Genomic DNA, 26,301 nt, shown 5'->3' with positions numbered 1-26,301 from the left:
GTAAGCAGTGAGATGAGAGAGAAATGAAGTGCAAAAAGTAGTTAGTGACAATTCAATTAGAACTTGAATGTATGCAAAATAAGCACAGGGAGCCTTCATAACAGCAGCGATAGGTGAGAACACATGCAGTAATGATGGTACATAACCCAAATATATTTTCATGGATTTTGGGGGTACCTTTCCAAGGTCAGCTATATTACTTTGAGGTAGAATGACACCACATTTGATACCACATTTTAAAAATTCTTTTTGGTAGGTGGAGAGTTGGCACCAGAAGGCCACTGAAATATGCTCTGTTACCAAGGAACGACTTACTGCAGGTAACCCAAATTTATTTCCCCCTCCTGTTTGTATGTTTACAAACCTCGAATGGTTCTTCTAGATCATGAAAACTGAGCTTCAGCAGAAGTACGGGATCAGCACATTCAATGTACTGTTGCTAATAAAAAATGGCATATCCAAAGTTTCAACTCTGCTTTTACAACTTTAGCATAAGTTGTGAAATAGGTAATGTATCAGTTTTCCTGAACAGATTTCTTTTGGTGAAGAGAATTGGAACCTTTGCTTTCAATGAAGTTCAGCCATTGAGGGAAATACTACCTTGCCATTTTTTTCTATTTCAGAATTGTTCACGCAGACAGGTTCATTGCTGCAGCATCAGGCTACGACTTGTATGTGTTAAGCAGCCATTATAGATCAAATATCTCAGGCACAGGCAACCAGGGAAACACATCAAAGAGCCAGGGGATCTGTGTCTTTGCCCACTCACTTTTGGTTTTCTTTAAGGGCTGATACAGGAAGAGCTGTGACTGCAGCCACACTAATGCTAGGTTGTTATTTCTGTAGCTGGCATCACAATGAAAGCTTGTTCCCAGGATCATGCAAGCAGCGCCTGAGGGGAGGCAATATTGGTGGGAGCAGGGAGATGCAGTTAGTCACTAGAAGGGAGTATGTAGCAGTAGCCCCTAGGAATGCCCTTGGGTGGCAGACTCCGTAACTGCTCAAAGGGTTAGTGCTTACCAAATGATTCTTCTGATGGCAAGTCTTCCTTTTCCCTCCCTTGAAAATTAGAGCAGCCTTCCCCAACCTAGTGCCCTCCAGATGTGTGAGACTAAATCTGGAGGGCACAAGATTGGGGAAGGCTGAGTTAGAGGAACAGTGGAATACTGCTACTCATAATAGTTGGGCTAATTCATGGTAAGCACAACTCATTTTTTAACCTTTTAAACCAGGGGTGGGCAACATTCAGTGGCCTCTGCCATGCCACTGAATTTGGCAGCAGCCTTTTAAAAATTTTTTTTTACAAAAAAAGGTGTCCATAGTACTACAGGAGTCAAATTTAGCTTGCAAACAAGCTAAATTTAACACGTGTAGTGCTGTGGAGTGGTTTACTGCCAAATTTCATTTTTTCTTTTTTTTTAATTTTGAAGTGTGGCTCATGGGAGGGGTGAGGTCCAGGGGGTGAAAATGGCCTGCAGACCTCCAGCAGTTAACAACCCCTCTTTAAACACTTAACATGCTCGTAGATTTTGCTGCCAAAGAAAAAGATAGGAATCTAGCACTTGGACTTCCCTGAGTTTTAAAGTTCTTAGAGGAGTCGTTGACACTTACAATACCAGCTTGATGTAGAATGGTAGCAATGCCAAGCAAATTCAGGTATGGATGTAAACACACAGCTGTACTTACTGGTTCCCTCTCTTTTCTCAAATTTCCAAGCCTTTGAGAACTCACTTGGCATTGGCAATGATGACTTAGATTGTTGTGCCAACAGTTTTCACTCTCTGCATTCTCATCAGTGCTGTTCTACTGCTGTTTCTATTCAGGAAACACCATTAACAAAGCACAGTATCTTTTCTACAATATCTTCATCTAAAAAAAAAGTTCTTACACATTTGCAGCAGCAAATGTGGAAGAGGCTATCTTTCCCATTACATTTCTCCCTCTACTGGCTAACAAAAATTCTACTTTTTGTTGATTTAACTACTTGTCCTTGAAATTGATACTTTCTTTGGACTAATAGTGGGGAAAATAATTGCATCCATTAATTCAGTAATGACATTGTTTAAATAGAAATTACCAGTATAAATGGCTTTATTTTAATTTTACATTTATATCATGCCCTTTTTCCATTGTGTAACTCAAGACGGCATACATGGAAGTTCCCAGGCTGTCTCCCATCCAGGCACTGACCACACTCAAACGTGCTTTGCTTCAGAAAAATGGCTACACCATGTGCCTTCAAAAATGCCCTGGGACCTTTGACTAGGCACAGTAATCTTTAATCTACATTAGTGGAGGGGAGTTTAGCCCACAGTTTCTGTTTATAGAGCCAAAAGCAGCCTTCAAGATCAACAAAGGCTGAATATAACTGGCCCTTCTGGAATTGTTAATAATAATAAATAAGAAACAGTTAAAAATTCTACCCTAAACCTCACTTCCTCTTTCAAGATATTTGCTGCTATCCAAAACTAAAGCCTGCAAAGAAAGAACTTAGCATGAACTTCAACAATAATATCAGTGAGACTGATGGCATGATAGTTGCTGGGTTGTTGTTTTCATCTCCTTTCTTCGAGACAGGGACCAAGAAGCTTGTGTTCCAACCCTGTGGTATGCTTCTGGAATGATTTACAAACTGAAAAGTTTAACAATCACAAGTCAAATTCTTTCTGAATAATTTGGCAGGAGTATCATCTTTTGGTGGGCCTTTGTTAGGAAGAAATTAATTTAATTGGGTGCTGGTTGATTTAGAGTTACCTTCATAGGTAAAACAAGCACATTTTAATAAGTTACCTGACACTGGAAGTGCAGAGCCAAGGTATGTCTTGCTTCTTAACCTTGTTCACATATTACCTCCTGTTTTACTGCCACCTGACCACCTGCTCAATTTATTCCTACTTTTCCATTACCAGATCATGACGGCCTCCTGCTGGTCCTTCCCGGTGTTGTCTATCTAGTGTAGATATTAAATTTAATGGACAAAGGAGCATATAACTTCAGGCACACTGCAGATAACTATATAAATCTTTAGGAGGAGCAATGGGTGATCCCTGCAGCTATGTTATACATATTTTTTGTTTTTGTCTTTTTGCAAGTGTTCATAGAATAGTAGAATAGTAGGGTTGGAAGGGGCCTATAAGACCGTTGAGTCCAGCTCCCTTAAACTGTTAAGACACTGTTCTTAAACTGTAAAACAGATTGTTTCAATACACACTGTGGGCATTGTCATTATGCTCTTTACTGATCCTATTTTCACTTCAATTAAGAAACTCTTATATTTTTATACGAAATACACCTGGGAGCACTCAGTGAGGGTAATAAAAGACATTTGCTCTTTGCTGCCACAAGATTCTGTATCATCCAGGAGACCTGGAAAATGAAAGAAACTGGTGACAGATCACAGGGAAACCATAACAAGCAGCTTATGAGATAAGCTGCCTTGGATGCAAGAAAAGAACAGTGGACATATGTGTGAAAGTTAGGGAAAGAAAGATATTCAGAAGGCAAGTCCCCCCATCTATTTCAAGAGGCAGAGGCTTCTGGAACTTCCATTGGAATAGAAACTGTCTCATATTTGGAAGTTCCTACAGCTAAGGAACTAGCTTAACTATGCAAAACAAGAAACCCAAGAACTCACGTACACTAGACAATAAATCTTGCACAGAGAAGGACCAGACAGACATCCACCCCTGGGTTCTAGTAATTCAAATTAAGAGGAAAAAACTCCCAAGCTTCCCATACAGAAAAAATGCAGACCTGGCCCATGATGTCTTTTCCATAACCACAAAGAACGCTCATGGAGAAGTCCACCACGTTTCAGAGGGGCTCTGACCTAATGCCCATGCATAGAGGTGGCAAGATTAAATTTGGATCTGAGGAGACTCTTCTGGCCAGCAGAGGTTGCTACCTCCTAAAGTGAATGGGAGGATTCACCGACTAAAGGGTATGAAGGGACAAGAAGCTGGGGTATAAGCAGATAACACACAGAGCAAAGTTTTATAGATGCTACCAACCCACCCTCTTCCAAACACTGTCAAAGGCACTGGCCCTATGGTCTGCTCAATTGAAGTATGTGGCTGGACATTTGGAAGCCTCCTTTGAACCTTGAAGAGGAAAGATGGCTTCCTCTCATAATTCTGGCCACCAACTTAAAGCCATGAAAATGCGCCAGCCCATCAGTTGTATGGCCCCCAGAATAATCAATGAAGAACATTCTCTAAAGGCACTTAAGTACTTGGATGGTTTGAAGTATAAAATATAAGTAAAATAAGTACATTTGAGACACTGTCCTTTTCTGTCCAGCTTCCCTGTATTTCATGGAAGAAACCCATCTCCTTTTCTTCCTAAGAAAAGGGCTCTCCCATAAGCTACACCCCAGAGATTTATTTTTGGAGGCCATAGAGAACCATCAGCTGTGACCTCTCCTACAGGTAGATGGTCCCTCTTGCTAATGCCCAAGTCTTCATACATGCCTCTGGTCTGTCCACTTAAACCATATGGCGGATGTGTCTGTGCTGGTGGTTATCCATTTAGGGCTAGCCCTTTACCAACTCAATTTCTGGAAAATAACCTTCCTAGTCATAAAGGACATTTCAAAGCAGGAGATTACAAGGCAAGCTATAGGAGGTGGAAAGGAAAAACTAGTATTACACCGCACTTCAAATCTAAGTTTGCTTACCCGCACAGCTTGAGTTCATGTGTTCGGCTGGAGGGGTGATGCTTAGTTGCCATATTGTTTTAACTTTTTTCTGTCCTTGTCCACTGCTGATTTCCACTCTCCATACTTGGGGATAAGCACTGAAGTAATGGTCAATAAAAAAAAGCAATTATAAGAAGAATTGACGGTTAATACTCAACAGGTAGGAATCAGAGGCAGGCAACCTGCAGCTCTGCCCCCCCTGTGTGCCCCCCCCATGCTCCCTGCCAGAGAAAGAAGAGTGCTACTGCCACAGACAGGCAGTCAGACACTCACAGGACCCCCAATGCTCCTTGTACATCACTGTTATGGGAGAAGAGGACCATCAGAAAAAGGTGGCAGTCAGGCGTACATGAGACCCAACCACAGAGCCTAGAGCAGAGCCTAGAGCAGTCCAGACACTATGCTCTGTGGCTTGGCCTGAGCTAGCATGTGCATTTGATATAGAGAGAAAGAAAAAGAGAGTGAGAGAGAGAAAATGAATGGTGAGAGAGATGAATGGATGTTCTGGGAAGGCTGGATTTGTGGGAGTCAAGGTGCACATGACAGAGAGAGAATGAATATGAATGTGTCATGGAACCCCACATTCCCTCAAAGGGTTTTACCAGGACCCAGAACCTAGGGGGCATTAAGGAGAAACCCCCAGGAATCTAGGCCTAACAAATGCTTTTCTCTACCGCTTTAAATTGCAAGGTATTCTCGCAATTTCATTTACAGGCTGGAGTTTATAGCATTCCCATAAGCTCTTTTATATAAAAAATTATCTTTTTAAAAAAAGATGTTGAAAAGATATTTACATTACAACTCATAGGAGTTTTAACTCCATTCCAGTTTAAAATACAGCATTACAGCTGAGCAATAAAGTATCAAAATTATAAAATCTCTCTTTTTCACTCTCTTTTTCTTTTTATGGAAGAATTCATTTTTTTTCCAATAAATGTAAAATAGTCTTTCTCCTTAAAATTCAGTAAACTAAGCCCATTTACTAAGATCATCTTCCCTTCTCCTTAACTCTTGCAGGCCCAACTCACTCACAGCCCAGATCCTCACACATGCCTGCTTGTTCCCTTTTTTAGACTCCTTTTATCTCCCAGCCTAATGAGCAAACTGATGTAGTCACAATGCAGTTCTTAGTGTTTTTCTCATGCCAACTCAAAATCTCTCTCTCTCTGGGAGAGGATTGTATTTGTCCTTGCTTCACAGAAGGCTTAGCAGAAATCCCCATTCTCAAGACTTCATTTTCCAAAAAGCAACACACACCTTTAGCAAGCAGAAGTTCATCAGTAGATCAGTAGGGCTCCTTGCTCTCATTTCCATTAAAAGTCAAGATAATTGTCAATTTTTAATTAAAAAAACCAATGATATCCATCACAAATGGATGGGGGAGAGAATGACTGAAGAATGAACAGATGATGGCTGAATGAGAAGGAGAGAGTGGGATTGCTTTTGTGTTTGTGCTTCTCTTTGTGCGAGTGCATTTGTGCATGAATAGGTGAGTGAGTGAGTGAGTGAGTGAGTGGGGGGGGGGTGTCCTACCAAGTTTTGGCTCAGCCCTCACCTGCCACCGCTGGTATGTGTCCCCTCACCATATTCTCCTGAGGAAAATGTGTCTGTCACCTCCAAAAAGGGTGTCCACCCCTGGTTTTAAGTGCTAAGGTTTAGCTTACTTTTGGTAGAACTCCTTCACAAGAGTAGTCCTGACTGGTAGCTGAAATACATGCTTTTCATTCAGGGGGTTTTGCTTGTAGTAGTTTATGCAGGACCTATAAAATAACTTTTTCTTACCATCAATACTCTCAAGAGAGATGCAGGAAACATCTACTCCTGTAACCTACACCATCATTCAAAACCAACTGCATCTTCTGTCTTTACAATGGCTAATACGTAAAAGCAAAACACAATGAGATACTAGCCACACCGAGCCGAGGACAATCTACTGGAACTGTACCCTGCAAGAGCCTAGAGTACACAGGTGTTGTGCATGAGCATAGCTGTGCTAAAGAGCAGCTATGCCTTTAGGGGAAACAATAGTAAGGCTTGAGTTCCTTCAACTGATTTTTGATTTGTTTAATAAAAGGACATGAATTTAGAGCCAGCTAATAAGAACTAAACACTACTCTCTTCCCCTGTAAAAAGAGAATGAAGGGCTGAAACACTTGCTAAGGAACAACAGCTTAAGCATGCTGAGAACAGGAGTTTAATAACCCTTTCATTTTTTCATGTTTTCCTGAAGTTATATTTCTTGTGAACACCGCTGTGGAGATTCTATTAAAGCCCCTTTCAAATACAGAAAGGAGTGCAGAAGCAGCACACGCTTGGATAAATTAGGGCCTTTTATCAGGATTATAGTTCCCACCCTCAACACAAGAATTAAGATGGCCATCTTTCCTTTCCACAGTCAAGAGAATCTGCTTGTTCTTGCTATTTAAGAGAGATCTGCTGGCAAACAATTACTGTGTCAAGAAGATGAGGTTCTCATGTTCAAGTTTAAGAAGTTCTACACAGTTGTCCACGATTTCCAGCATATGATGGAGTTTCTGAACACAATGAACCTGCTCCTGTAGAGCTACTGAAGTAGACATGAAGTAGTCCTTCAAGAGAAAGAGATGGCAAAGAACAAAAAGAAAGAGCCTTTAAGAGAGTCACTATGATTAAGTAACAAGGCTACCACCTAAATACTTTACACATATAGAACACAGCACATACCGCTCCCCCTCCCGCAAGCTGAAAAAGACTAAGCCAACATTGCTGCAGTTCTGCTCACAAACATTATTTCAAAGGTGGGAAAAACTGATCTTACCAGGTGAGTACGTATTGCAAATTCTTTGCCTGAAACACAAGGCATGGTTTTACATAGCAGAAATATGAAATGTATTCCAAAACTGCAGGCTTAGCTTTAATGTTTTAAAAACCCCAAATGGGGAGGTTTACATGGAAAGTCACAAGCCCCCAAGTTTGCTCTGCAAAAAGCCTAAGTCCAAGGGGAAAACTGAAATGGAAATATGTAAGAGACCATCTAGCATCTTGCAAATTTGCCATAGCAGAGGTTTAGCTTCTATTCTGTGGAAATAGGATAGGAACAACAATTTAAGGATAAGGGTCATCTGACACCTCAGCTGAGGAAGTTTGTTCAGGAAAACAGTAGCTATTTGTTAGGTTATATATAAAGGAATACTTATGGGAACAAGCCCAACATTTGATTAAGTAATTTGCTTGGCAGAACCTCCAAAGGCTGTTTGATGATGTTGCCAATATTTTTTTTTAAAAAATATGGAAATAGGTGAATTTGAATTGACAGATTGCTTGGACACAGCCACTTAGTACCACAATGGTTGGGCCAAAACAGACATACCTACAAAATAGCTGACATAATCTCTCTTCATTTTATCCACACCCATTTCCAGAAGCATTTGTATTGGAGTATCACCAATAAGAGAAACTGTCTCCACATTTCCATAATAAGATTGCTTAATCAGTTTGCTCAGTAAGCTGTTACTTCCTTGATGAACCTGTGGAAACATAATATATTTTATTTGTAACCTGCTCTCTCTGTATCTTGAAATATAACAACAGAAAAAATTAATTTTAAGTGGACCTATTTCTGAAGGCTAAACAAATGCTTATGCTTAGTATGAAAAGAAACATTCTGCTCTAATAATTCAACCAAAATATATGCACTGATAATCATTTCCTCCACTGAATTCAGGTGGTTGAGTGCCCATCAGTTTGGAAGAGAAATGGGGCTACCTAAAAATAAAGTAGTGGTTTTATACTCGGGAGACTCCCCAAGTACACAGAAATCTACAAGTTTGTAAAGTAAAAAAAGAGTTTACTCTCCCAGAATAGACTGACAAGGACCAGCCCGCTTTCAGGATGTACAGCAGGGGCAAGGAGTGCTTTTTGCTTCAGGGGCCTGATCCCTCCCCCGCCCCAGATCAATCTGGCAGGGGATGGACCCCCTCCCCTGGCATCATCCAACCCTGCTTCACTCATTTTTCCTTTCTCTGTGCATGGAGTTACATGCCCCTCTCCGTACATGGAAAAAGGGACTCAGCTGGTGCATGGACGAGTGGCTCCTCCAAGCGCCAGCTGAGTTGGGCGCCTTCTTTGCCTGCCATTCACTGTCCCAATTGGGGCAGCAAGCAGCACCCCAAGGGAATGGACTTGGCCAAGCCTCCAAGGGGCAGCTGAGTGAGGCACCTCCACTGCATGCTGTCCTGATGGGGGCAGCATGTGAAGGGAAGGGATGCGGCTAGCACTTCTGGGAGCTCCTGCAAACATGAGCAGAGCGCACAGCGCTCAGCCCGCCGCTTCCTGAGGGGAATCCCCATTGGGAGGGTGAGCAGCATGCAAGGGGATTCCTCTCCCCGCCTCCTCCCCACGCTCCCAGGAAGCCTCCAGGCCAGGGGGCTTGGGGAGGGGCGAAGCTCACTTTCAACACTGGCAGCCTCAACCTTCTAGCATTGTAAGAGCGTAAGAAGCTGCTTTATATCAGGTCAGACTATTTGTCCATTTTGCCTAGTACTGTTTACTCTGGCCAGCAGTGGGAAATCTAGGAAATCAATTGGAGGTCTATCACATCACCTGCTATCTTTTTCTCATAGTAGGAGAAGGCTTCATGGGGTGGAGGGTGGAAAAGGAAAAAAGGTGTCTTATTTACACCACACCCCCAAAACTTCCCTCCCACGCATGCATGAAACCTGAACAGGACTGGCTGGAGAGCTGAATAAGGCACATCCTTCTTAGGGGCTGGAGGCAGGGTGGTCCTTAAGTTGTCGCCTGGTCGGCAACTAGAAATTGCTGCCAGGCAACCAGGCAGTGACACAGAGTCCCCAGTTTACAGCACATTCCACAGCACGAGTCCTACTCTTAAATAAATAAATAAATATGATACGCTCAGTTCGGTACCAATTGAACTCTGTTACTGAGCCCACACTTTGTGCCAGAAGCCTTCTGTGTGGTTTTGCAGAGCTCTTCTGTTCGTAGAATATTTGTGATCAAGACTCAGTAAATTAAGATAAATTCTCAGAATTAGCAGATTGTCTGTGGCCTTCAGAAAGGACTTAAGCGCTTTCTCTTTGCTCTTTCCTTGAGGCTGGTTCCTCAGGAAGGTGGAAAGTGAACCCCAGTTAGCTGTCTGCATTTGCTGTGGAAGCTGCACTTCCCTCAGAGAAAACAGGCTGGAAATTGCTTTGACATGAATTTATATTATGTCAGGGCTACTCAAGACTGCTTACGGTTTCTCAGCAAACTAAGAACTCACTTAAATAATGCCTAGAAACAATCTGTTACTTCATAGGTTCCTGGGGTGAGCCCTGGCAGTAAAACCAAGTTTTGATCCAAATTCTAGCAAGCTCTGGCTCAAATTAAGAGAGGGCAAGAAAGAGATAAACGTGCACCTGCAGAGCCCTGCAGTTTTGTTATACACAAGTAGGTCCCAGTTTAGGCAAAATGATTTTTTGTTTTGCTTTGTCTACGTAGGGGCACCAGCAATGAAAAGCTCTGCTAAAACCGGGGCCAACAGGATAAGACAGATATTCCTTTATGCTCCTTCAGAGTTAACTTCAAGGCAAATTTTAAAAATTCTCCCACATTTTCCCCTTTGAGGTTTTTTCCTTTCTTTCTCTAATTTTGTAATTTGAGAATAGAATCATAGAATAGTAGAGTTGGAAGGGGCCTACAAGACCATCGAGTCCAACTCCCTGCTCAATGCAGGAATCCAAGTCAGAGCATCCCTGACAGGTGGCTGTCCAGCCTCGTCTTGAATGCCTCCAGTGTGGGAGAGCCCACCACCTCCCTAAGGAATGGGTTCCATTGTTGTATTGCTCTTGATAGTCAGGACGTTTTTCCTGATGTTCAGCCGGAATCTGGCTTCCTGTAACTTGAGCCCATTATTCTGTGTCCTACATTCCAGGATGATCGAGAAGAGATCCTGGCCTTCCTCTCTGTAACAACCTTTCAAGTACTTGAAGAGCACTACCCTATCTCCCCTCAGTCTTCTCAAGGCTAAACATGTCCAGTTCTTTCAATCTCTCCTCATAGGGCTTTGTTTCCAGTCCCCTGATCATCTTTGTTGCCCTCCTCTGAAACCTCTCCAGCTTGTCTGCATCCTCCTTAAAGTGTGGTGCCCAGAACTGGACACAGTACTCCAGATGAGGCCTAACCAGTGCTGAGGAGAGGGGAACTAGTACTTCCTGGGATTTGGAAGCTATGCTTCTATGAATGCAGCCCAAAATGGCATTGGCCTTTTTTGCAGTCACATCCCATTGTTGGCCCATATTCAGCTTGTGATAGACAGCAATTCCAAGATCCTTCTCGCTTGTAGTGTGGTTGAGCCACGTATCCCCCATCTTGTAACTGTGCATTTGGTTTCTTTTTCCTAGGTGCAGAACTTGGCATTTAGCCCTATTAAATGTCATTCTGTTGTTTTCTGCCCAGCGCTTTCAGCCTATCAAGATCCCTTTGAATTTTGTTTCTGTCTTCCAAAGTATTTGCTATCCTGCCCCATTTTGTGTCATCTGCAAATTTGCTCAGCATTCCCTGCACATCCTCCTCCAAGTCAAACATGTTGTAGAGCACTGGGCCCAGGACTGAGCCCTGCGGTACCCCACTCGTTACCTCTCCCCAGTTTGAGAAGGTCCCATTGATAAGCACTCTTTGAGTCCCATTCTGTTGCCAACTGTGGATCCACTGGATGGTTGTTTCATCTAGCCCACTTTGAGCTAGTTTGCTCATCAGGAGATCATGGGGCACTTTGTCGAAAGCTTTGCTGAAGTCGAGGTATATGATGTCTACAGCATTCCCACGGTCCACAAGAGAGATTACTTGATCAAAAAGTGAGATCAGATTTGTCTGGCAGGATTTGTTCTTGACAAATCCATGTTGGCTTCAAGTAATCATTGCATTGTTTTCAAGGTGCTTGCAGATGGATTGCTTTATCATCTGCTCCAGAATTCTCCCAGGGATTGATGTCAGACTGACTGGTCTATAGTTCCCAGGTTCCTCCTTTTTACCCTTTTTGAAGATAGGGACAACATTAGTCCTCCTCCAGTCATCTGGCACTTCACCCGTCCTCCAGGATTGCTCAAAGAGAATAGACAGAGGTTCTGAGAATTCTTCTGCCAGTTCCTTTATGACTCTAGGATGCAGTTCATCTGGCCCTGGAGATCTGAACTCATTCAAAGTAATTAGGTGTTCCTTGACCATATGCCTATTGATCTCAAGATGCAATCCTGCCCCTTCAGCCTGTACTTCGCCTTTGCCAGAGACCCTCTTTTGGGAGAAGACTGAGCCAAAGTAGGAATTGAGCACCTCTGCCTTTTCTTTGTCATCTGTTATCATTTTGCCATCCTTATTTAATAGCTGAACCACCATTTCTTTCCTCTGCCTTTTACTATGCACGTAAATAAGAAAGCCTTTTTGTTGCTTTTAGCATCCCTCGCTAACCTCAGCTCGTTCTCAGCTTTAGCCTTCCTGACGCCATCCCTGCAATTCTGTGCTACCTGCCTGTACTCTTCCTTTGTTGCTTGGCCTTCTTTCCACTTCCTATATGTGTCCTTTTTTGTTTTCAGGTCATCTCTAAGCTTTTTGTGAAGCCTCATTGGCTTCTTCTGTTGTCTTCCACCTTTTCTTCTTGTTGGAATTGTTTGTAATTGTGCCTTGAGAATTTCCTTTTTTAAAAGCTCCCACCCATCTTGGACTCCTTTACACGTTAGAGTTGCTTGCCATAGAACCTTACTGATCGTTATTCTGAGTTTATTAAAATCAGCTTTCCTAAAATCCAGGGTACGTGTTTGACTACACTCGGCTTTTGCTTCCCTTAGAACCAACAACTCAAGTACAACATGGTCGCTTTCCCCCAGAGTTTATGTAACTGCTACTTTATCCACTGAGTCATCTCTGTTGGTTAGGATCAAGTCAAGGATAGCCGATCCTCTAGTTCCTTCCTCTACTTTCTGTAGGAGGAAGTTATCCACCACACAAATCAGGAATTTCCTGGAGGGGCCATGTTGTGCAGAATTTGTCTCCCAACAAATATCGGGGAAATTGAAGTCTGGGTTTAACTTGTTATCTTTAAAGTCTGAGGTCTGAGACTGGGGCCGATGGCATGAGGACTCTCTGGTGTAATATTGCATATTGCATGCATGGTATTGCGGGGGTGTGTGTGTGCCCCCACCGTCCTGAGCTCTTTGGCTTGCTCTATGCGTGGGCAATATGCAAGTGCCACCACTGGCAGTGTCCCTAGGGTCACTGGGGGCATGTCTACCATATTTACAACATGTTTGTGTTTTCTGAGTGTGTGTTTTACCCCTCCCTTCTCAGGCCATGCACATATAGGATACAGTGGCTGTTCCACCGATGTAGCAGCAGCATCTCTCCCCACCACACCCCAAGGTAACTGGTATGTAGGATTGCTCTGTCCAGATTTCAGCCCCATTAGTCATACATACCCATGTCTGCAATTCACCATGCTGAAGGGATTTCATGATCAATGTGAAACAGTTCACCAGTTCCTCATACGAAGTGACATCTTGGGGTAAAGAGTAAAACGTTTTAAATAAAACAAGAGCCTAAACAAAAGTAGATCAAATAAATGAATGAATGAATCATTATAGGACAGTGCATTTCTCTTAAGGCTGAAAATCCTTAAATAATGAAGATATAGTTGGTCTAGAAATATACATACGCCTCCATATTTTACACCACAGCTGTTCAACGAAATCAAGGTCTCCTCTCCTACTAAAAAGAGTTTTCATGGAGCCATAGACTGCAGCAGTGTCATCCTGGGGACTCTGAAAAAAGAGGAAAATAATTTCAACACAATCTTTCAAAATAAAGCCAGATGATGACGATAATTATAGTTATTTATATCCCACTCTTCAAGGAAACTTCTCCACTGCATCTTTACAATAAAAACAGAAATACAATAATAGAACAATTTTTAAAAATTGTATACAGTAAAAACAGGTAAAGTATGTACACATAGAAAAGCTGTGCTGGGCTAAAAGGATGCAAAGGTGGTGGAAAAATAATGTTTCTTTGCCATCTTTACTGCCACAGAGTAGGCTGGATAATGACCTCTTTTTGTGGCCAGCTTCACAGCTAAATCTCTGTCATTTCGTTCTAGCTACCGCCCAACCTGCTTTATAGCCATCAGCTCTCCAGAAAACCAGGGAGTCAAATGGGCTCAGAGTGATCACATTAACAGCCCATCATTTCCATATGCCACAGAGGAACTAAGACATCAACAGGCACACCAGGCATGCCAACCAAGAATTCCCCAGTGGCTCTCGGTATTCTATCAGTCTCTGTGTTAGACCATTCTAACAGATACCCCATCTCTGCAAGGGGTGGCTACTGCTGGTCTAAAGCTCAACAGAAAGTGATCCAACCATGACAAGAGACTCAAGGAAAAATCTCCCACAATCAGATCAACACCAAATTGATCTTCTAACCAAATGAGAAAAAACAAGTCAAGAGTATGACCTGCAATGTGTGTCAGGACATGTTAGAATAGAACTCCATGGTTGTTTCAATCATAACGATCTGAATTGCCCTGATAGTTATTATAATATAATGCTAAGGACATAGTCCTATACCTTTCATTTTGAGTGTGAGTGTGAGTGTGTGTATGTATGTGTATGTATGTATGTATATATATATATATATATAAAAATAAAAATAAGAAGTAGCCAAGAGCGGTTAGGAGATACTAACAGAAAGTAGGGATGTCAGAGGAAACCGTCTGGGGGGGGGCGGGGAGGAGGTTCACTGAACCTTCAGTAGTTCAGAACTGCGAGCCAGCCTGACTTCATCTGTATCAAGTCAGGCCAGCTTGTGGATGTTTTTTCTTAAACTGACATTTATGCAAATTCTGCCCCTAATTTGCATTACCTGAAGCCACAATATGCTCAATTTACACAAATCACAGCTGTAATATGCGTAACTCGCGCAAATCGCACCTGTAATCTGTGCAAAATTAAGCACATTACGGCTGCAATTTGCGCAAATTACAGTCGGCATTTGCATAAATCACGCACACTGCTGTTGCAATTTGTATAAATGGTGATTTAAGGGGAAAAACCCCAAGAAAGTTCCCAGATTTCTTCACTGTGCCCCTCCCACTTGTCCTCAATCCTCCTCTGCCATGGCTGCAAGGAGTTGGAAGCATCCACTTCCATTTTCATCTGATGTAGTTGGTTCCAGTTCAGACGAAACGAATGGCACTTACTTTAGAAAAGAAATGGATGTTTCTAACCTCCTCCTTGCAGCCATGCCAGAGGCAGGGGGAGTGCATGAGCCAAAGGCTCACTCATAGAGCACTAAACTATGGTTTAGAGCAGAGGAGGGCAACTTCTGGCCTATGGGCCTAATCCAGCCCACACAGGACCCAATCCAGCCTTTGGAGAATTGGGCATCTTCCCTGGGCCACTTCCCCTGACCTGGAGGCTTGAGGAGGAGGCTGGGGAGAAGAATCCAATCGGAGATAACAAGGGGATTTCCCTGCTTGCCGCTCGTTCTCCCAATCAGAGAGCAAGCGGCATGAAGGGAAATCCCTTTGCTATCTCCGATCTGAGAGTCTCTTTCTGCACAGAGCTCCATGCCTCTCTCTCCACGGAGAAAAGAAAAAACTGGGTGGGATGTCACAGGAGGGGCTGAGGCAGCCTCCTTGACACCCTCTGGCCTGCTGGCTTGGTCCGGGGTGTGTGTGTGTGCGCTATCTGGCCCCTGGATCAAAGTAGTTGCCCATCCCTGATTTAGAGTAACATCCCCAGTGGCAATGCTGTTGCAGCTATCAGCCCCCACCCCAAGACTTACCACCAATAATGAGCCACCACCACCAGGTGCAGCCAAGTGCAAGGGGGAGGCTATTGGCTCTCCTTCTTCAACCCCTTCATGCTTGTTCATGGGCTTATCCATTACAGTGCTGCCATCAGTGCTAAGTAAGCCTATGAGTGAGCTGGTGGCCACCTCTCCCCTCCCCCTTATAGGGTTACCTGGTGGTAGCATTGTAAGGGGAGCTGAGCAGCAACTTTGCTCCTGTTCCACTATGGTCCGCCACCACTTGGTGAGCCTGGAAGGGCGTGACTGCTCATGCGAGGAGGTGGCTGACAGCTAATCCACCCCCTCCAGAGGGGGGGGGGGGGACAAAGCTGGTGGCTGCAGCTGCGCTGGTGTCAGAGGTCTCAAATAGCACCGGTTTGCGATGAGGGGACCTACTTAAGGCAGCCTACCAAGGCCCCCCCCCCAATTTGGATGAGGTCCTGTATATCATGTTCAAGAAATTTGCCGGGGAAGGGTGTTAAACCTTTTTTTTAAAAAAACTGCAAACTGTAAATGGTGTCTTGCAAAATAAATCCTTCACCTATTTGCCTGAAATTTGGCAAATTTTATCCCCTCAGAAGGGGCTATTATGCTTTCAAATTTAATCCAATTCTGATTTTCCCATTATAGTCAGCCAACAACACATCTGAGGCTTTGGAAAACAAGACGAGGTGAAGCATGATGTCAATCCAAGGCGAGGTGACCCCCCTATGCAAATATTCTTTCTTTGCACAGCATTACCAAATACCTCAGTATCATTTTTGTTTGGCATCTTCAACCCATCCACTTCATCCTTTAAATCTAAAGGTGGAGAAAGAATTAAAAAACAGGACTATGGCAAGAGACATATAGCACAACAGCATTAGTGTAATGCAAATAATTTTGCTGCACATTACAAGGCTTTGGCTAGAATGGGTATTTACCGAACCCAGCAACTAGAGTTGTGAAAATCTATTTTATGTATAGACTAGCTGATAGACCCAGCGTTGCCCAGGATGTAAAATTGTCATAGGCACTATTTGTTAGAAACACATTAAGGCAGGTTTACGCTTCTCGGAAAGGCTCCATAAGAAAGGTGAAAAGGAAAATTGGGATTTTTTGTTTATATATTATTTTTTAAAAAAAATTCTTATAAAGAGGACACAACACAATTTTCGCTTATTGTTACAAACTAATTCTGGAAGGTATAACTGTATGTGGGAAGAACATGGAGATTCCCAAGCAGCATGATGGGTGACATGATGGCGATGGCACCAACAACTATGGACCTAAAGTTAAATATTAGGAAAGTAGAAGTTCATTGTAAGGCTTGTTTATAAACAACATTTGTTGTTTTACCAGTTGGAGCAAAGATATACAACTGATTCAGGGAACCCACTCTAGAACACGCAACATATAACTGTCCATGGGAGAAACACAGAGAATAAAACCCCAAGTCTCCACTCCACTGTGTCATCCCAGCCCCTCAGACAGGTGAGCACACACTGCACCACATTTCACATTAGTGTTAATTACACACTACTAACAGATACATCTGGCATTGAAAGGGGTAAAGATATTTAACACTAACTTGCTTGCTCTCTGGATATTGCAGGAAGAGGGGAGAGAAACTAAATGCTGTGCACAGTCAGAAAAGAAACCATGAGTAAAAGGGAGGGAACAAACGGTGGCCAGCCAATCCAAGGTGAAGGAAGTCAGAGTGAATGGGAGAGAGACCAATAAAGTGAAAGATGGACAATAGGATGACTCATAGCTGAAATCAGAAACCTGGCCTGTACCATGATTGACAGGGTGTACTTGTTAGTAAGGGAATGTATAAACTAAGTAATAATGCAACCCAGTGACTCCTGTCATACACTCTGGCAAGTGAGAATGTGAAGTAAAAGGGGCAGCAACTGTAGGGCCCAAATGGCAGGCTCAGTGGGCCCCTACAGTGTGATTACATCCAGGCGAGCTCCCCCTTATTCCTTGCGTTACATACAGCCCTGCAGCCAGCCACAAACACACACACAATTTTTGACATACATACATACATATATATATGATGTATTAATTTATTTAACATTACATTTATATCCCACTGTTTTATCTTTTGCTAGGAACCCAAAGTCCTCCTCCTCCCCATTTTATCCTCACAATAATTCTGAGGGAGGTTAGGCTGAGAGTCAGCGACTGGCCCAAAGTGAGATAGTGAGCTTCATGGCTGAGTGAGGACTACAACCCAGATCTCAAGTCCCAGTCCAACACTCTAACCACTATACCACACTCCCTTTTGCATGGCAAATATTTCAAGAACACTACAAAATTACCTTTCAAAAGTTTCTGTACTAGTTCAGCAGCTGATTTTCTTCCTAAAGGTTTAGGCCAATCAGTCATGCTAGTCTTCAAGCTCTCACCCAAACTCTAGCAAAGCCACAAAAATAAAAATACATAAATCCAGAACTACATGTTATGTTCCAGCATACAGTACAGTATACATCAGCATTGGAAATGTCACAGCTATACTTACAAGGAGGAACTGCAGTTCCCTGTTCAGCTCATAGACAGAACTCAAGGGGCTCCCAGATGCCATCTGAACCTTCTGAAAGTTCCAAAAATAAGAGTATTGATGGGGAACAGATTTTTGTCAGATCCCATGAGGACTAATAATAAAGAGCCTTGTGGCACCGTAGACTAACAAACTCATTCTGGCATAAGTTTTCATAGACAGAGTATGGCTCTGTGGGGCTACATAGCGGATAGGTAGACATGCGATTGTGTGCACATGCACAAGATGGCCAATAAAAAATATTTTTAAAATTACATCCCCATTTGCACAAATTTAAAAACCCGAAAAAAGATCAGACTTGTACAAATTGCCACCATTAACAACAACACGGAATCCACGTATTGGATCGACTCACTACAGATCACGTCGATGCCAGCAGGGGGGAAACAGTTTGCCAGGGCCGAACCAGTAAAACCTGTCAAGATTTCACCCCCAAAATTGAATTCTCATATATCCCTAAGCACTGTTCAGCTGGGCAGATGAGCCACCTGCTAAAAATACTCTCTTGTCTGGACTGAGCTTCAGTTTATTGGCCCTCATCCAGTCCATTACCTTGTGCAGACACTGATTCAGTATATCCACTGCCTCACCTGGGTTAGGTGAAAATGAGTGGTAAAGCTAGGTGACATCTGTATATTGATGACAGCTCAGCCCATATCCCTGGACACACACCCCCTCCAGTGGTTTTATGAAGATGTTGAACAGCATGGGGAACAAGAATGAGCCCTGTGGAGCCCCATGACTTAACTGCCATAGAACAACACCTACTGGAAACAGCCATTCAAGTAGGAATGGAATCACTGTAACACAGTGCCCCCAACTCCCAACACTGACAGCCAGTCCAGAAGGATACCATGGTCGATGGTACTGAAAGCCACTGAGGCTGAGCAAAAGCAATAGTTATACTCCCCCTGTCCTTCTTGATAAAGGTCATTCATAAGGGCAACTAAGGGTGAATCAGTCCCAAAACCAGGCTTGAACTCAGACTGAAATGGGTCTAGCCTGGTCAGCTCCGTGTTCCATAGTGACCAGGATTTTGACAAGAGCACCAGCCATACCAGCTGGAACACGAACACATACATGTCCTTTGGAAGCCACTAGGATCTGGGTGCAGACCAGTCTAATAGGCCCCCTACCCTTGCAGCAGAGAAAACTTGCTGCAAGTCTAAACTTCAACAGGTAGTATCTGACAATGACAAAGGGGTAGATGTTAAATTTTCAGGTCGCTATCTTCCTGCCCAACGGAGAAAACCAAATTTAGAGTGTGATCTGCTACATTGGGCTGATGATATATTGGGACTGCTCCGAGGTTGTCATGGTGTCTGTGGAGCCCCAAGCAACACCAGATTGGACAGCCCCAACATGGGTGTTGTTGTCCCCCCAGGACAATCATCCTGGGAGTCCTAAGCACCAAGTCTGAGCTCATCTCTGTCAGCTCAGGCAGGGAGATTGCTGGACAACGGGATGGGTGGTACACTAGCAGATTCCCTAATCTGTCACAGATTCCAACACCAGATACAAACACTAAAAACTGGTACTCAGGTAGCCTGGAGGTGGAATCCCTATAGACCAGTGGTCCCCAACCTTTTTGGCACCAGAGACCGGTTTCGTGGAAGACAATTTTTCCACGGACCGGGGGCAGGGGAGAGGGATGGTTTTGCTGGCAGACTTGTGGACACCATTTGCATCCCTGTTCTTTGCAATAATAGGCTACATAAAGATTTACGTAGCCTATTAGTTGAAGAACGCGAACACCATTTGCATCCCAGTGGCCGGAGCCAGCCAGCAGCTCTGCGGACAAGCTGTGGAGCGGAGCCGGCCGGGGAGGATTCCGGGGGTATGTGGGAGGGACGGATAGCCCCCCCCCATGGACCCAAGGTAAGGGGGTTTCGCACACCCCTATGGCCCGGTTCCGAACAGGCCACGGACCGGTACCGCTCCATGGCCTGGGGGATGGGGACCCCTGCTGTAGACCACAACCCCTGCCTTGAGTGGGCGCTAATGCAGTACCAAGTACTAAGACAGGCATAACTGTGTCAAGATTGAGCTCAGGCCCTCTTTTTTGGTTTCGAACTCTGATTCAGATTTGGAGCCAGAGTTAGGAGACCAGCAGACACAGGGTGTGGGGGAGGAAATGCCCCAAGACTCCTCAGGAGCCAGTGAAGAACTTTCCCAGGAGCTTATTGAGGAGTAGGGCAAGGCTCAGAGACTGTCTTCCCCCCTCCTTGTGGAGACCCAGGTGCTGTCGGAGAGGGAGTGAGTTTCGGGGTTGACAGATGCCAGAACTCACCGCAGAGTTAAGCAGGTGGAGTTGAGAAGAAGTGGTGGGAGGCATCCCACTGGATTGGCTGCCTGTCAGACCTTTGGGCAGGAGGATCCTCCCTGAAGACAGGAGCTCAGAAAAAGCCAGCCAAATATGGTGAGAAACCTGTCTGGAGCTGAAAAAGCAACTAACAGCACAATCCTATGCATGTTGAGAAAGAAAAAAGTCCTACAGCTCCCAGCATTCCCTAGCCAGCCATGGCTGGCTAGGGAATGCTGGGAGTTGTAGGACTTTTTTTTCTATCTCAACATGCATAGGACTGTGCCCTTAGTTGCTTTCAGCAGCTCTCTTACCAAAAGATTTACCTGGCAAATTAGGCTTAGAGGACCTCTAAGCTTTTGTAGTCACTGCAGAGGTGGACAGGTGCTATTAGTTGAACCAAGAGTTTGTGGATTACAGTGAGTCTCTGCTGCCTCATTACTCAGCAGGAGGCATTAGCATCCATGACAACCTGGATAAGACTAATTCCCCGCCGTTCACCCACCCAGGTGTTGGTTATATATGTCAGGTCAGCCCCCTCATTCACAATATAATCATGGATGAGTGAGGTCTTATTCTGGACTTACCCAGCAGTACCGTAAGACCCAGGGGCAACCTGGTAGAACAACCAGGGGCTACCTGGTTTGGGTTGGGACACACACACCAGAAAAGCAAATGGGTGTAAGATGTCTGATCTTCTTTCTACTCAACTGGCATGTTAACCCCACCAATGCCATACCTGCCGCTGCTTGCAATCACTCTGATTTGTGTGCACTCCCCCTCCAAATTATCCACAGCATCTCCCAGGCACATATTAATACCAGCTACACAACCCCAGCCAGGAATATCTCCACTCCAAAAAACTAGGGCCTTCTGGCGAGATGTCACCAATGTGGAGATGGGGCTCTCTGGCTGGCTGAGTTGATCTGGCCACCACTGGAATACTACAGGCTTTAGTATAGGGGTAGTGAGGAGCAGGGGCTAGATTGTAATAAAAACAGGCCTCACCTGCCCTCATCTGCCAAGCTATCAAAGTCCTGTGCTGTTGAGGGGGAAGCCACATCACCTAGCCAAAAATGACCCCACTTGAAAAGTCTAGAGCCTCCCTGCCAGATGTTGCCATATGCAGAAGAGGGGGGGCCCTGCCTAAGATATTCCAGCTGCTGCTGAAAGCATGCTTTCTCTCCTAACTCTTGATGTTCTGGCCTCTCTCCACAGAGGAAGAGCCCTTTGGCTTGAAATACCTGTAGAAAGTGGGAAGGAAACAAACTCTCAAGACCTGTTCCCACCTGCACTCCTTCCTCACTCAATGTCCCAGGCAAACATTCCCAAACAATTTATGGAGTTTCACATTTATATATAGTATGTATGGTGGGAAGGTGGGGTGGGGGGAGAATGTAAACAGTGTGGTCAGAAGAAAATTAAATGCAGAAAATACCGACAGTGACAATCACATTATTAACAGTGGTCATTCACAGTAAAGTTGCTGCTGATAACACAAACATCCTGGCACTAGGTAAGTCAAGTAACACATGTAGTGTGATAAAAATCCTTTACCTTGATGCAAGCTTCTGGCACTAGAATTGAACCTAATGATGAATTCCAACTCAGCATTCTCTCCCTGTAATCTCCTTTTAAAGTTTCTTTGTTCCACAATGGCCACTTTAAGATCAGTGACAGTCCTGAGAAGCTGAAAAGTTCTCCCACTGGTTTTAAAATATTGACATCAATGTCAGATTTGTGTCCTTTTATTCGTTTTCATAGAGACTGGCCTGTTTGCCTTATGTAAAAGGCTAAAGGGCATTGCTGATGGAAGATGGCATGTTACATTGGAATATAAACAAGTGAATGATTCCTTAAGGTTTTGGGTGATATTATTAGGCCCTGTAATATTGTCTCCAAAGTAGATATGGGGACAGAGCTGGCATCTGGGTTTGCTGAAGAGTCTGGCCCTTATGCTTGTATCCTTGATATATGGCCTGTTGTTGCTAGTGAGTAGCTGTTTTTTTTTTTTGGGGGGGGGGAGTACAGGCCTACCACTCAAGCCCTGTTGAGAGGGTAGTGCCATTGTCCTGAATGGGCTTTAGTTCATTGTTATGTTTGAGTAGTTTTCGCTGGGAACGGTATGTAACAATAAATGGTGTTCTATTGCTTTGTTTTCCGAGTCCGTCCTATAACAGATTGCCTCCTGCCCTATAAAGTATATATAACTCTGAAATTATATATAAACTCTCATGCCTCTGATGAAGTGGGCTATAGTCCATGAATGCTTATGCCAGAGTAAGGGCGTAATCCTATCCAGATAGGCGGCTGCCTCCGAACTCGGAGGCAACCACCTATCCAAAGCAGGGTAGGAGAAGCACGGAGGGGACCGTTCCCTCTGAGCTTCTCCTGCCCTGCATTTTTGGCTAGACAGCCAACTTCTAGCTACAGGAAGGCTGAGCAGGGGAGGAGGCTGCTGTATGACACACTGGATGTGTCATACAGGCATTTCAGCCCTCCTCGCCCTGGAACACCCCCTTTTTATTTATTTATTTATTAAATTTATCAATCACCCAGCCACTCTGGGTGATGTACAACAATAAAAACAGTTAATACAATAAAATTCAACATTAAAAACATCACATTTCCAAAATTACCCTAGCCCACCCCAAATGTGTGCCTGAACAACCACGTTTTTAATGCATGGAGTTCCTTAGGGAAGGAGTTCCACAGAGTGGGGGCCACCACAGAGAAGGCCCTGTCCCTTGTCCTCACCAGCCTAGCTGTCCTGGCTGATGGGACAGAGAGAAGGCTATCTGAGGCTGATCTTGTTAAGCGGCCTGTCTGTGTTGCTGGAGGCGCTCCTTGAGATAGGCTGGGCAGGATTTTAAAGGTCAAAACCAACACCTTGAATTTGGCCCAGAAAACAACTGGTAGCCAGTGCAGCTCCTTCACCACTGGAGTGATCTGATCTTGCCAGTGGCTGCCTTTAATCAGGCGAGCTGCCGCGTTCTGTACCAGCTGCAGCTTCTGAACCATCTTCAAGGGTAACCCCACGTAGAGCGCATCACAGTAGTCTAAACAAGAGGAGATCAGAGCATGTACTACCGATGGGAGCAGATGGTCGGGAAGGTAGGGGCTCAGCTGCTGTATCCGATGGAGTTGGTACAGCGCTGTCTGGCTCACAGCTGACCCCCGAGCCTCCAAAATGACCCCCAGGCTGCGGACCTGGTTTTTCAAGGGTAGCCGTACCCCATTCAACACCAGGTCAACATCCCCCAACCTCCTCTTGTCTCCCACCAAAAGTACCTCGGTCTTGTCAGGGTTCAGCTTCAGCTTGTTCCTCCCCATCCAGCCACTCACCGTCTCCAGACATTTGGACAGGGATTCTACGGCCAATCTTGGTGAAGATTTGAACGAGAGGTAGAGCTGCATGTCATCCGCATACTGATGACACCGCACCCCAGACCTCTTGATGATAGCCCCCAGAGGCTTCATATAGATGTTAAATAGCATCGGGGAGAGGATGGAACGCTGTGGCACCCCACAAGTGAGCGGCCATGGGTCTAAAACCTCCTCTCCCAGCGCTACCCTCTGGTACCTGCCGGAGAGGAAGGACCGGAACCACCGTAATACGGTGTCTCTAATGCCTAACCCCTCCAGGCGGTCCAGGAGGATACCATGGTCAACAGCATCAAAGGCCGCTGAGAGGTCGAGGAGAACAAGGAAGGAGCATTCACCCCTATCCAGAGCCCTCCTCATATCATCCACCAAGGTGACCAAGGCCATTTCTGTCCTATGCCCAGGCCTGAAGCCTGACTGAAATGGATCTAGATAATCGGCTTCTTCCAAGTGTGCCTTCAACTGCATCGCCACCACCCACTCAATCACCTTGCCCAAAAATGGCAGATTCGAGACTGGGCGAAAGTTGTTCAGAACTTGGGGATCCAAGGAGGGCTTAAGAGCGGTCTTATCACTGCCTCCTTGAGGGCTGATGGCATCACTCCCTCCTCAAGGGAGGCGTTCACCACCGCCTTGATCCCCTCACCCAGCCTCTCTCTGCAGCTCATAATGAGCCAAAATGGGCAAGGATCAAGTAAGCAGGTGGTTGTTGGCCTTACAGATGAAAGCACCTTGTCCACTTCATCAGAAGGAAGAAGCTGGAACTGATCCCACAAAAACAGTGTGCCAGAGGCCGCTTCCTGCTCACTAACTGTATCTGCAGCGCATGAAATAACACTCAGCTGCTCCATGCTCCTCTTGTGAGCGTGGAGTGCAGGGCCATTTTAAGCTGCCTCAGTGCGGAAGTTGCGGGAGGTTGGTTATCTGAGAAACGACCTCAGAGCGCAGGCTCCGAGGTTGGTTCCCAGAAAACAGGATATCCAATGGCTGTCTAGCTGCTGTCTAGCAGCCATAGGATTGCTCCCTAAATGTACTGGTCTTTAAGGTGCCACCAGTTTTGCAACAGACTAACACAGCTATCCTCTGGAAATTGTTACATGAAGACTAATAAATCAGTATCACTGGTTTAAACTGTTCACAATTAAATGACACTGAATTAGCAGCATAGTTTCACTATTCTGCTACAACAGGCATTTTCCTTACCAGTGTAGCAACAGAAGTGAGGGGAGGTGTCTGCAGCAACTTTATTACAGTGTTCCAAGCAAAGTCAGCATATATATTTCTTTCCAAGGGAATGAGGGTGTCCTCCAGAGAGAGGGAGTCCAATGAAGTAGCGTCAAGGAACTCATAACAGGCAAAGCCCTTTACTGTCAACTAGAATTAACAGAATGTATAGTTGTAGCCTATTACAAAGGCTCATAATTCAGATATTAAAACCAAACTAAAAGTGTTACCATAAAAATCCCATTAAGGCTGCAGTCCTAAACATACCTTATGTCTGAATAAATGCCTATAGGATTGCGCTGTAAATGTATACTTGGGGTGCCCACAGATACCTTTCTTGGTGCCCCGCCAGGCTTCCTGACCCTCCTGATTTTTAAATTTGTTTTTATTTAAAAAAAATGGTCTTGCTTTTAATCTGGGAGCCTGGGTGTGCTGCAAAATGACATGCTGGCTTATAGCACCATCTTTACTTCCAGTAATGCCTTTGGGGCCCAGAGGCAGTCTTAGAAAATAAAAATGGTGGTCAACTGTGGCCCAGCAATTCTTTTTGAAGCTTGCCAAGCCTCCCAGGAAAAAGGAGGTACTCTGGGGGTGGAGGTGCACATCCTGGAGGTGCTACATGGTGGTAGGGGAGAACAAGGGGGTGATTTGCCTGTGCGCGTGCACATATATGTACGTTGCTTGTTTCTGTTTGATGGGGTGTTGGCCATTTTGTTTGTTTTTGTCTGGGTGAGTGATTTTGCTTGTGTGTGTTTCTCTGAGCATCACCAGTTTGCCCTCAATGAAATCAGTATTTTGTTGTGCCTTGTGGGGGCAAATATATGATTTGGCATCCAGGGCTCAGACCCCCCCACCTCTGCCTTGTATTCAGTTTCTTGTGTATGAAATGGGTGTTGGAGTAGGAAGCTCTGGGTTCAAAAGAGTGGCTGTGTGTTTTGGAGCTCAGACCTCACCTCAACCTTTTATTTAGGTTCTTAGGCAAGTTACTTTTCTTTTAGCCTCACCAGTTTGCCTTCTGGGAAGTGGGTGCTTTATGATTTCCAATGCCCACCAGGGTGGCCATTTTGTGTGAGACCCATGATACTCTTTCAAAATTCCACCAGCCCAAAGGGTTGGGGGCCCCAGATATATACATTAAGTCAGGGGTATGCAACCTTGTTGGGCCATGGGCACATTTGGCAATTTGAGGAACTGTCCTGGGCACTGCCACAAAATTACTGCTATAGGAGGCATGGCAAAGGACAAATAATCTGCCCAAATGACTGAGTACAAGGCAAAGGTGGCATCTGGGCCCCAGCACACAAAACAACACCTTTGAACCCACAG

General features: G+C 44.6%; 1 protein-coding gene across 6 annotated transcripts in view; it reads right to left on the bottom strand.

The window, feature by feature from the left end:
- Window positions 1-2,047: 2,047 nt before the first annotated feature.
- Window positions 2,048-26,301, bottom strand: part of ZWILCH (zwilch kinetochore protein) — a 31,581-nt gene continuing 7,327 nt past the window's right edge. For all 6 annotated transcript variants that reach the window (XM_084817495.1, XM_084817493.1, XM_084817492.1 and 3 more), the window contains exons 8-19: window positions 24,955-25,125; window positions 18,027-18,098; window positions 17,827-17,920; window positions 16,266-16,318; window positions 13,380-13,485; window positions 13,144-13,223; window positions 8,046-8,202; window positions 7,494-7,522; window positions 7,148-7,284; window positions 6,361-6,456; window positions 4,676-4,794; window positions 2,048-3,366 (exon numbers count right to left, since the gene is read on the bottom strand). In XM_084817495.1, coding sequence (XP_084673621.1) covers window positions 3,278-3,366; window positions 4,676-4,794; window positions 6,361-6,456; window positions 7,148-7,284; window positions 7,494-7,522; window positions 8,046-8,202; window positions 13,144-13,223; window positions 13,380-13,485; window positions 16,266-16,318; window positions 17,827-17,920; window positions 18,027-18,098; window positions 24,955-25,125 — 1,203 coding nt within the window. In that variant the 3' untranslated portion in view covers window positions 2,048-3,277. The remainder of the gene's footprint in view (window positions 3,367-4,675; window positions 4,795-6,360; window positions 6,457-7,147; window positions 7,285-7,493; window positions 7,523-8,045; window positions 8,203-13,143; window positions 13,224-13,379; window positions 13,486-16,265; window positions 16,319-17,826; window positions 17,921-18,026; window positions 18,099-24,954; window positions 25,126-26,301) is intronic.

Source organism: Heloderma suspectum, chromosome 11 (assembly GCF_057233095.1).
Source record: "Heloderma suspectum isolate Gila_16-S chromosome 11, 16-S_ref, whole genome shotgun sequence".
Classification (NCBI taxonomy): domain Eukaryota; kingdom Metazoa; phylum Chordata; class Lepidosauria; order Squamata; family Helodermatidae; genus Heloderma; species Heloderma suspectum.
The sequence above is the reverse complement of the archived record's forward strand: the minus strand, read 5'-3'. Positions and strand labels throughout refer to the sequence as shown.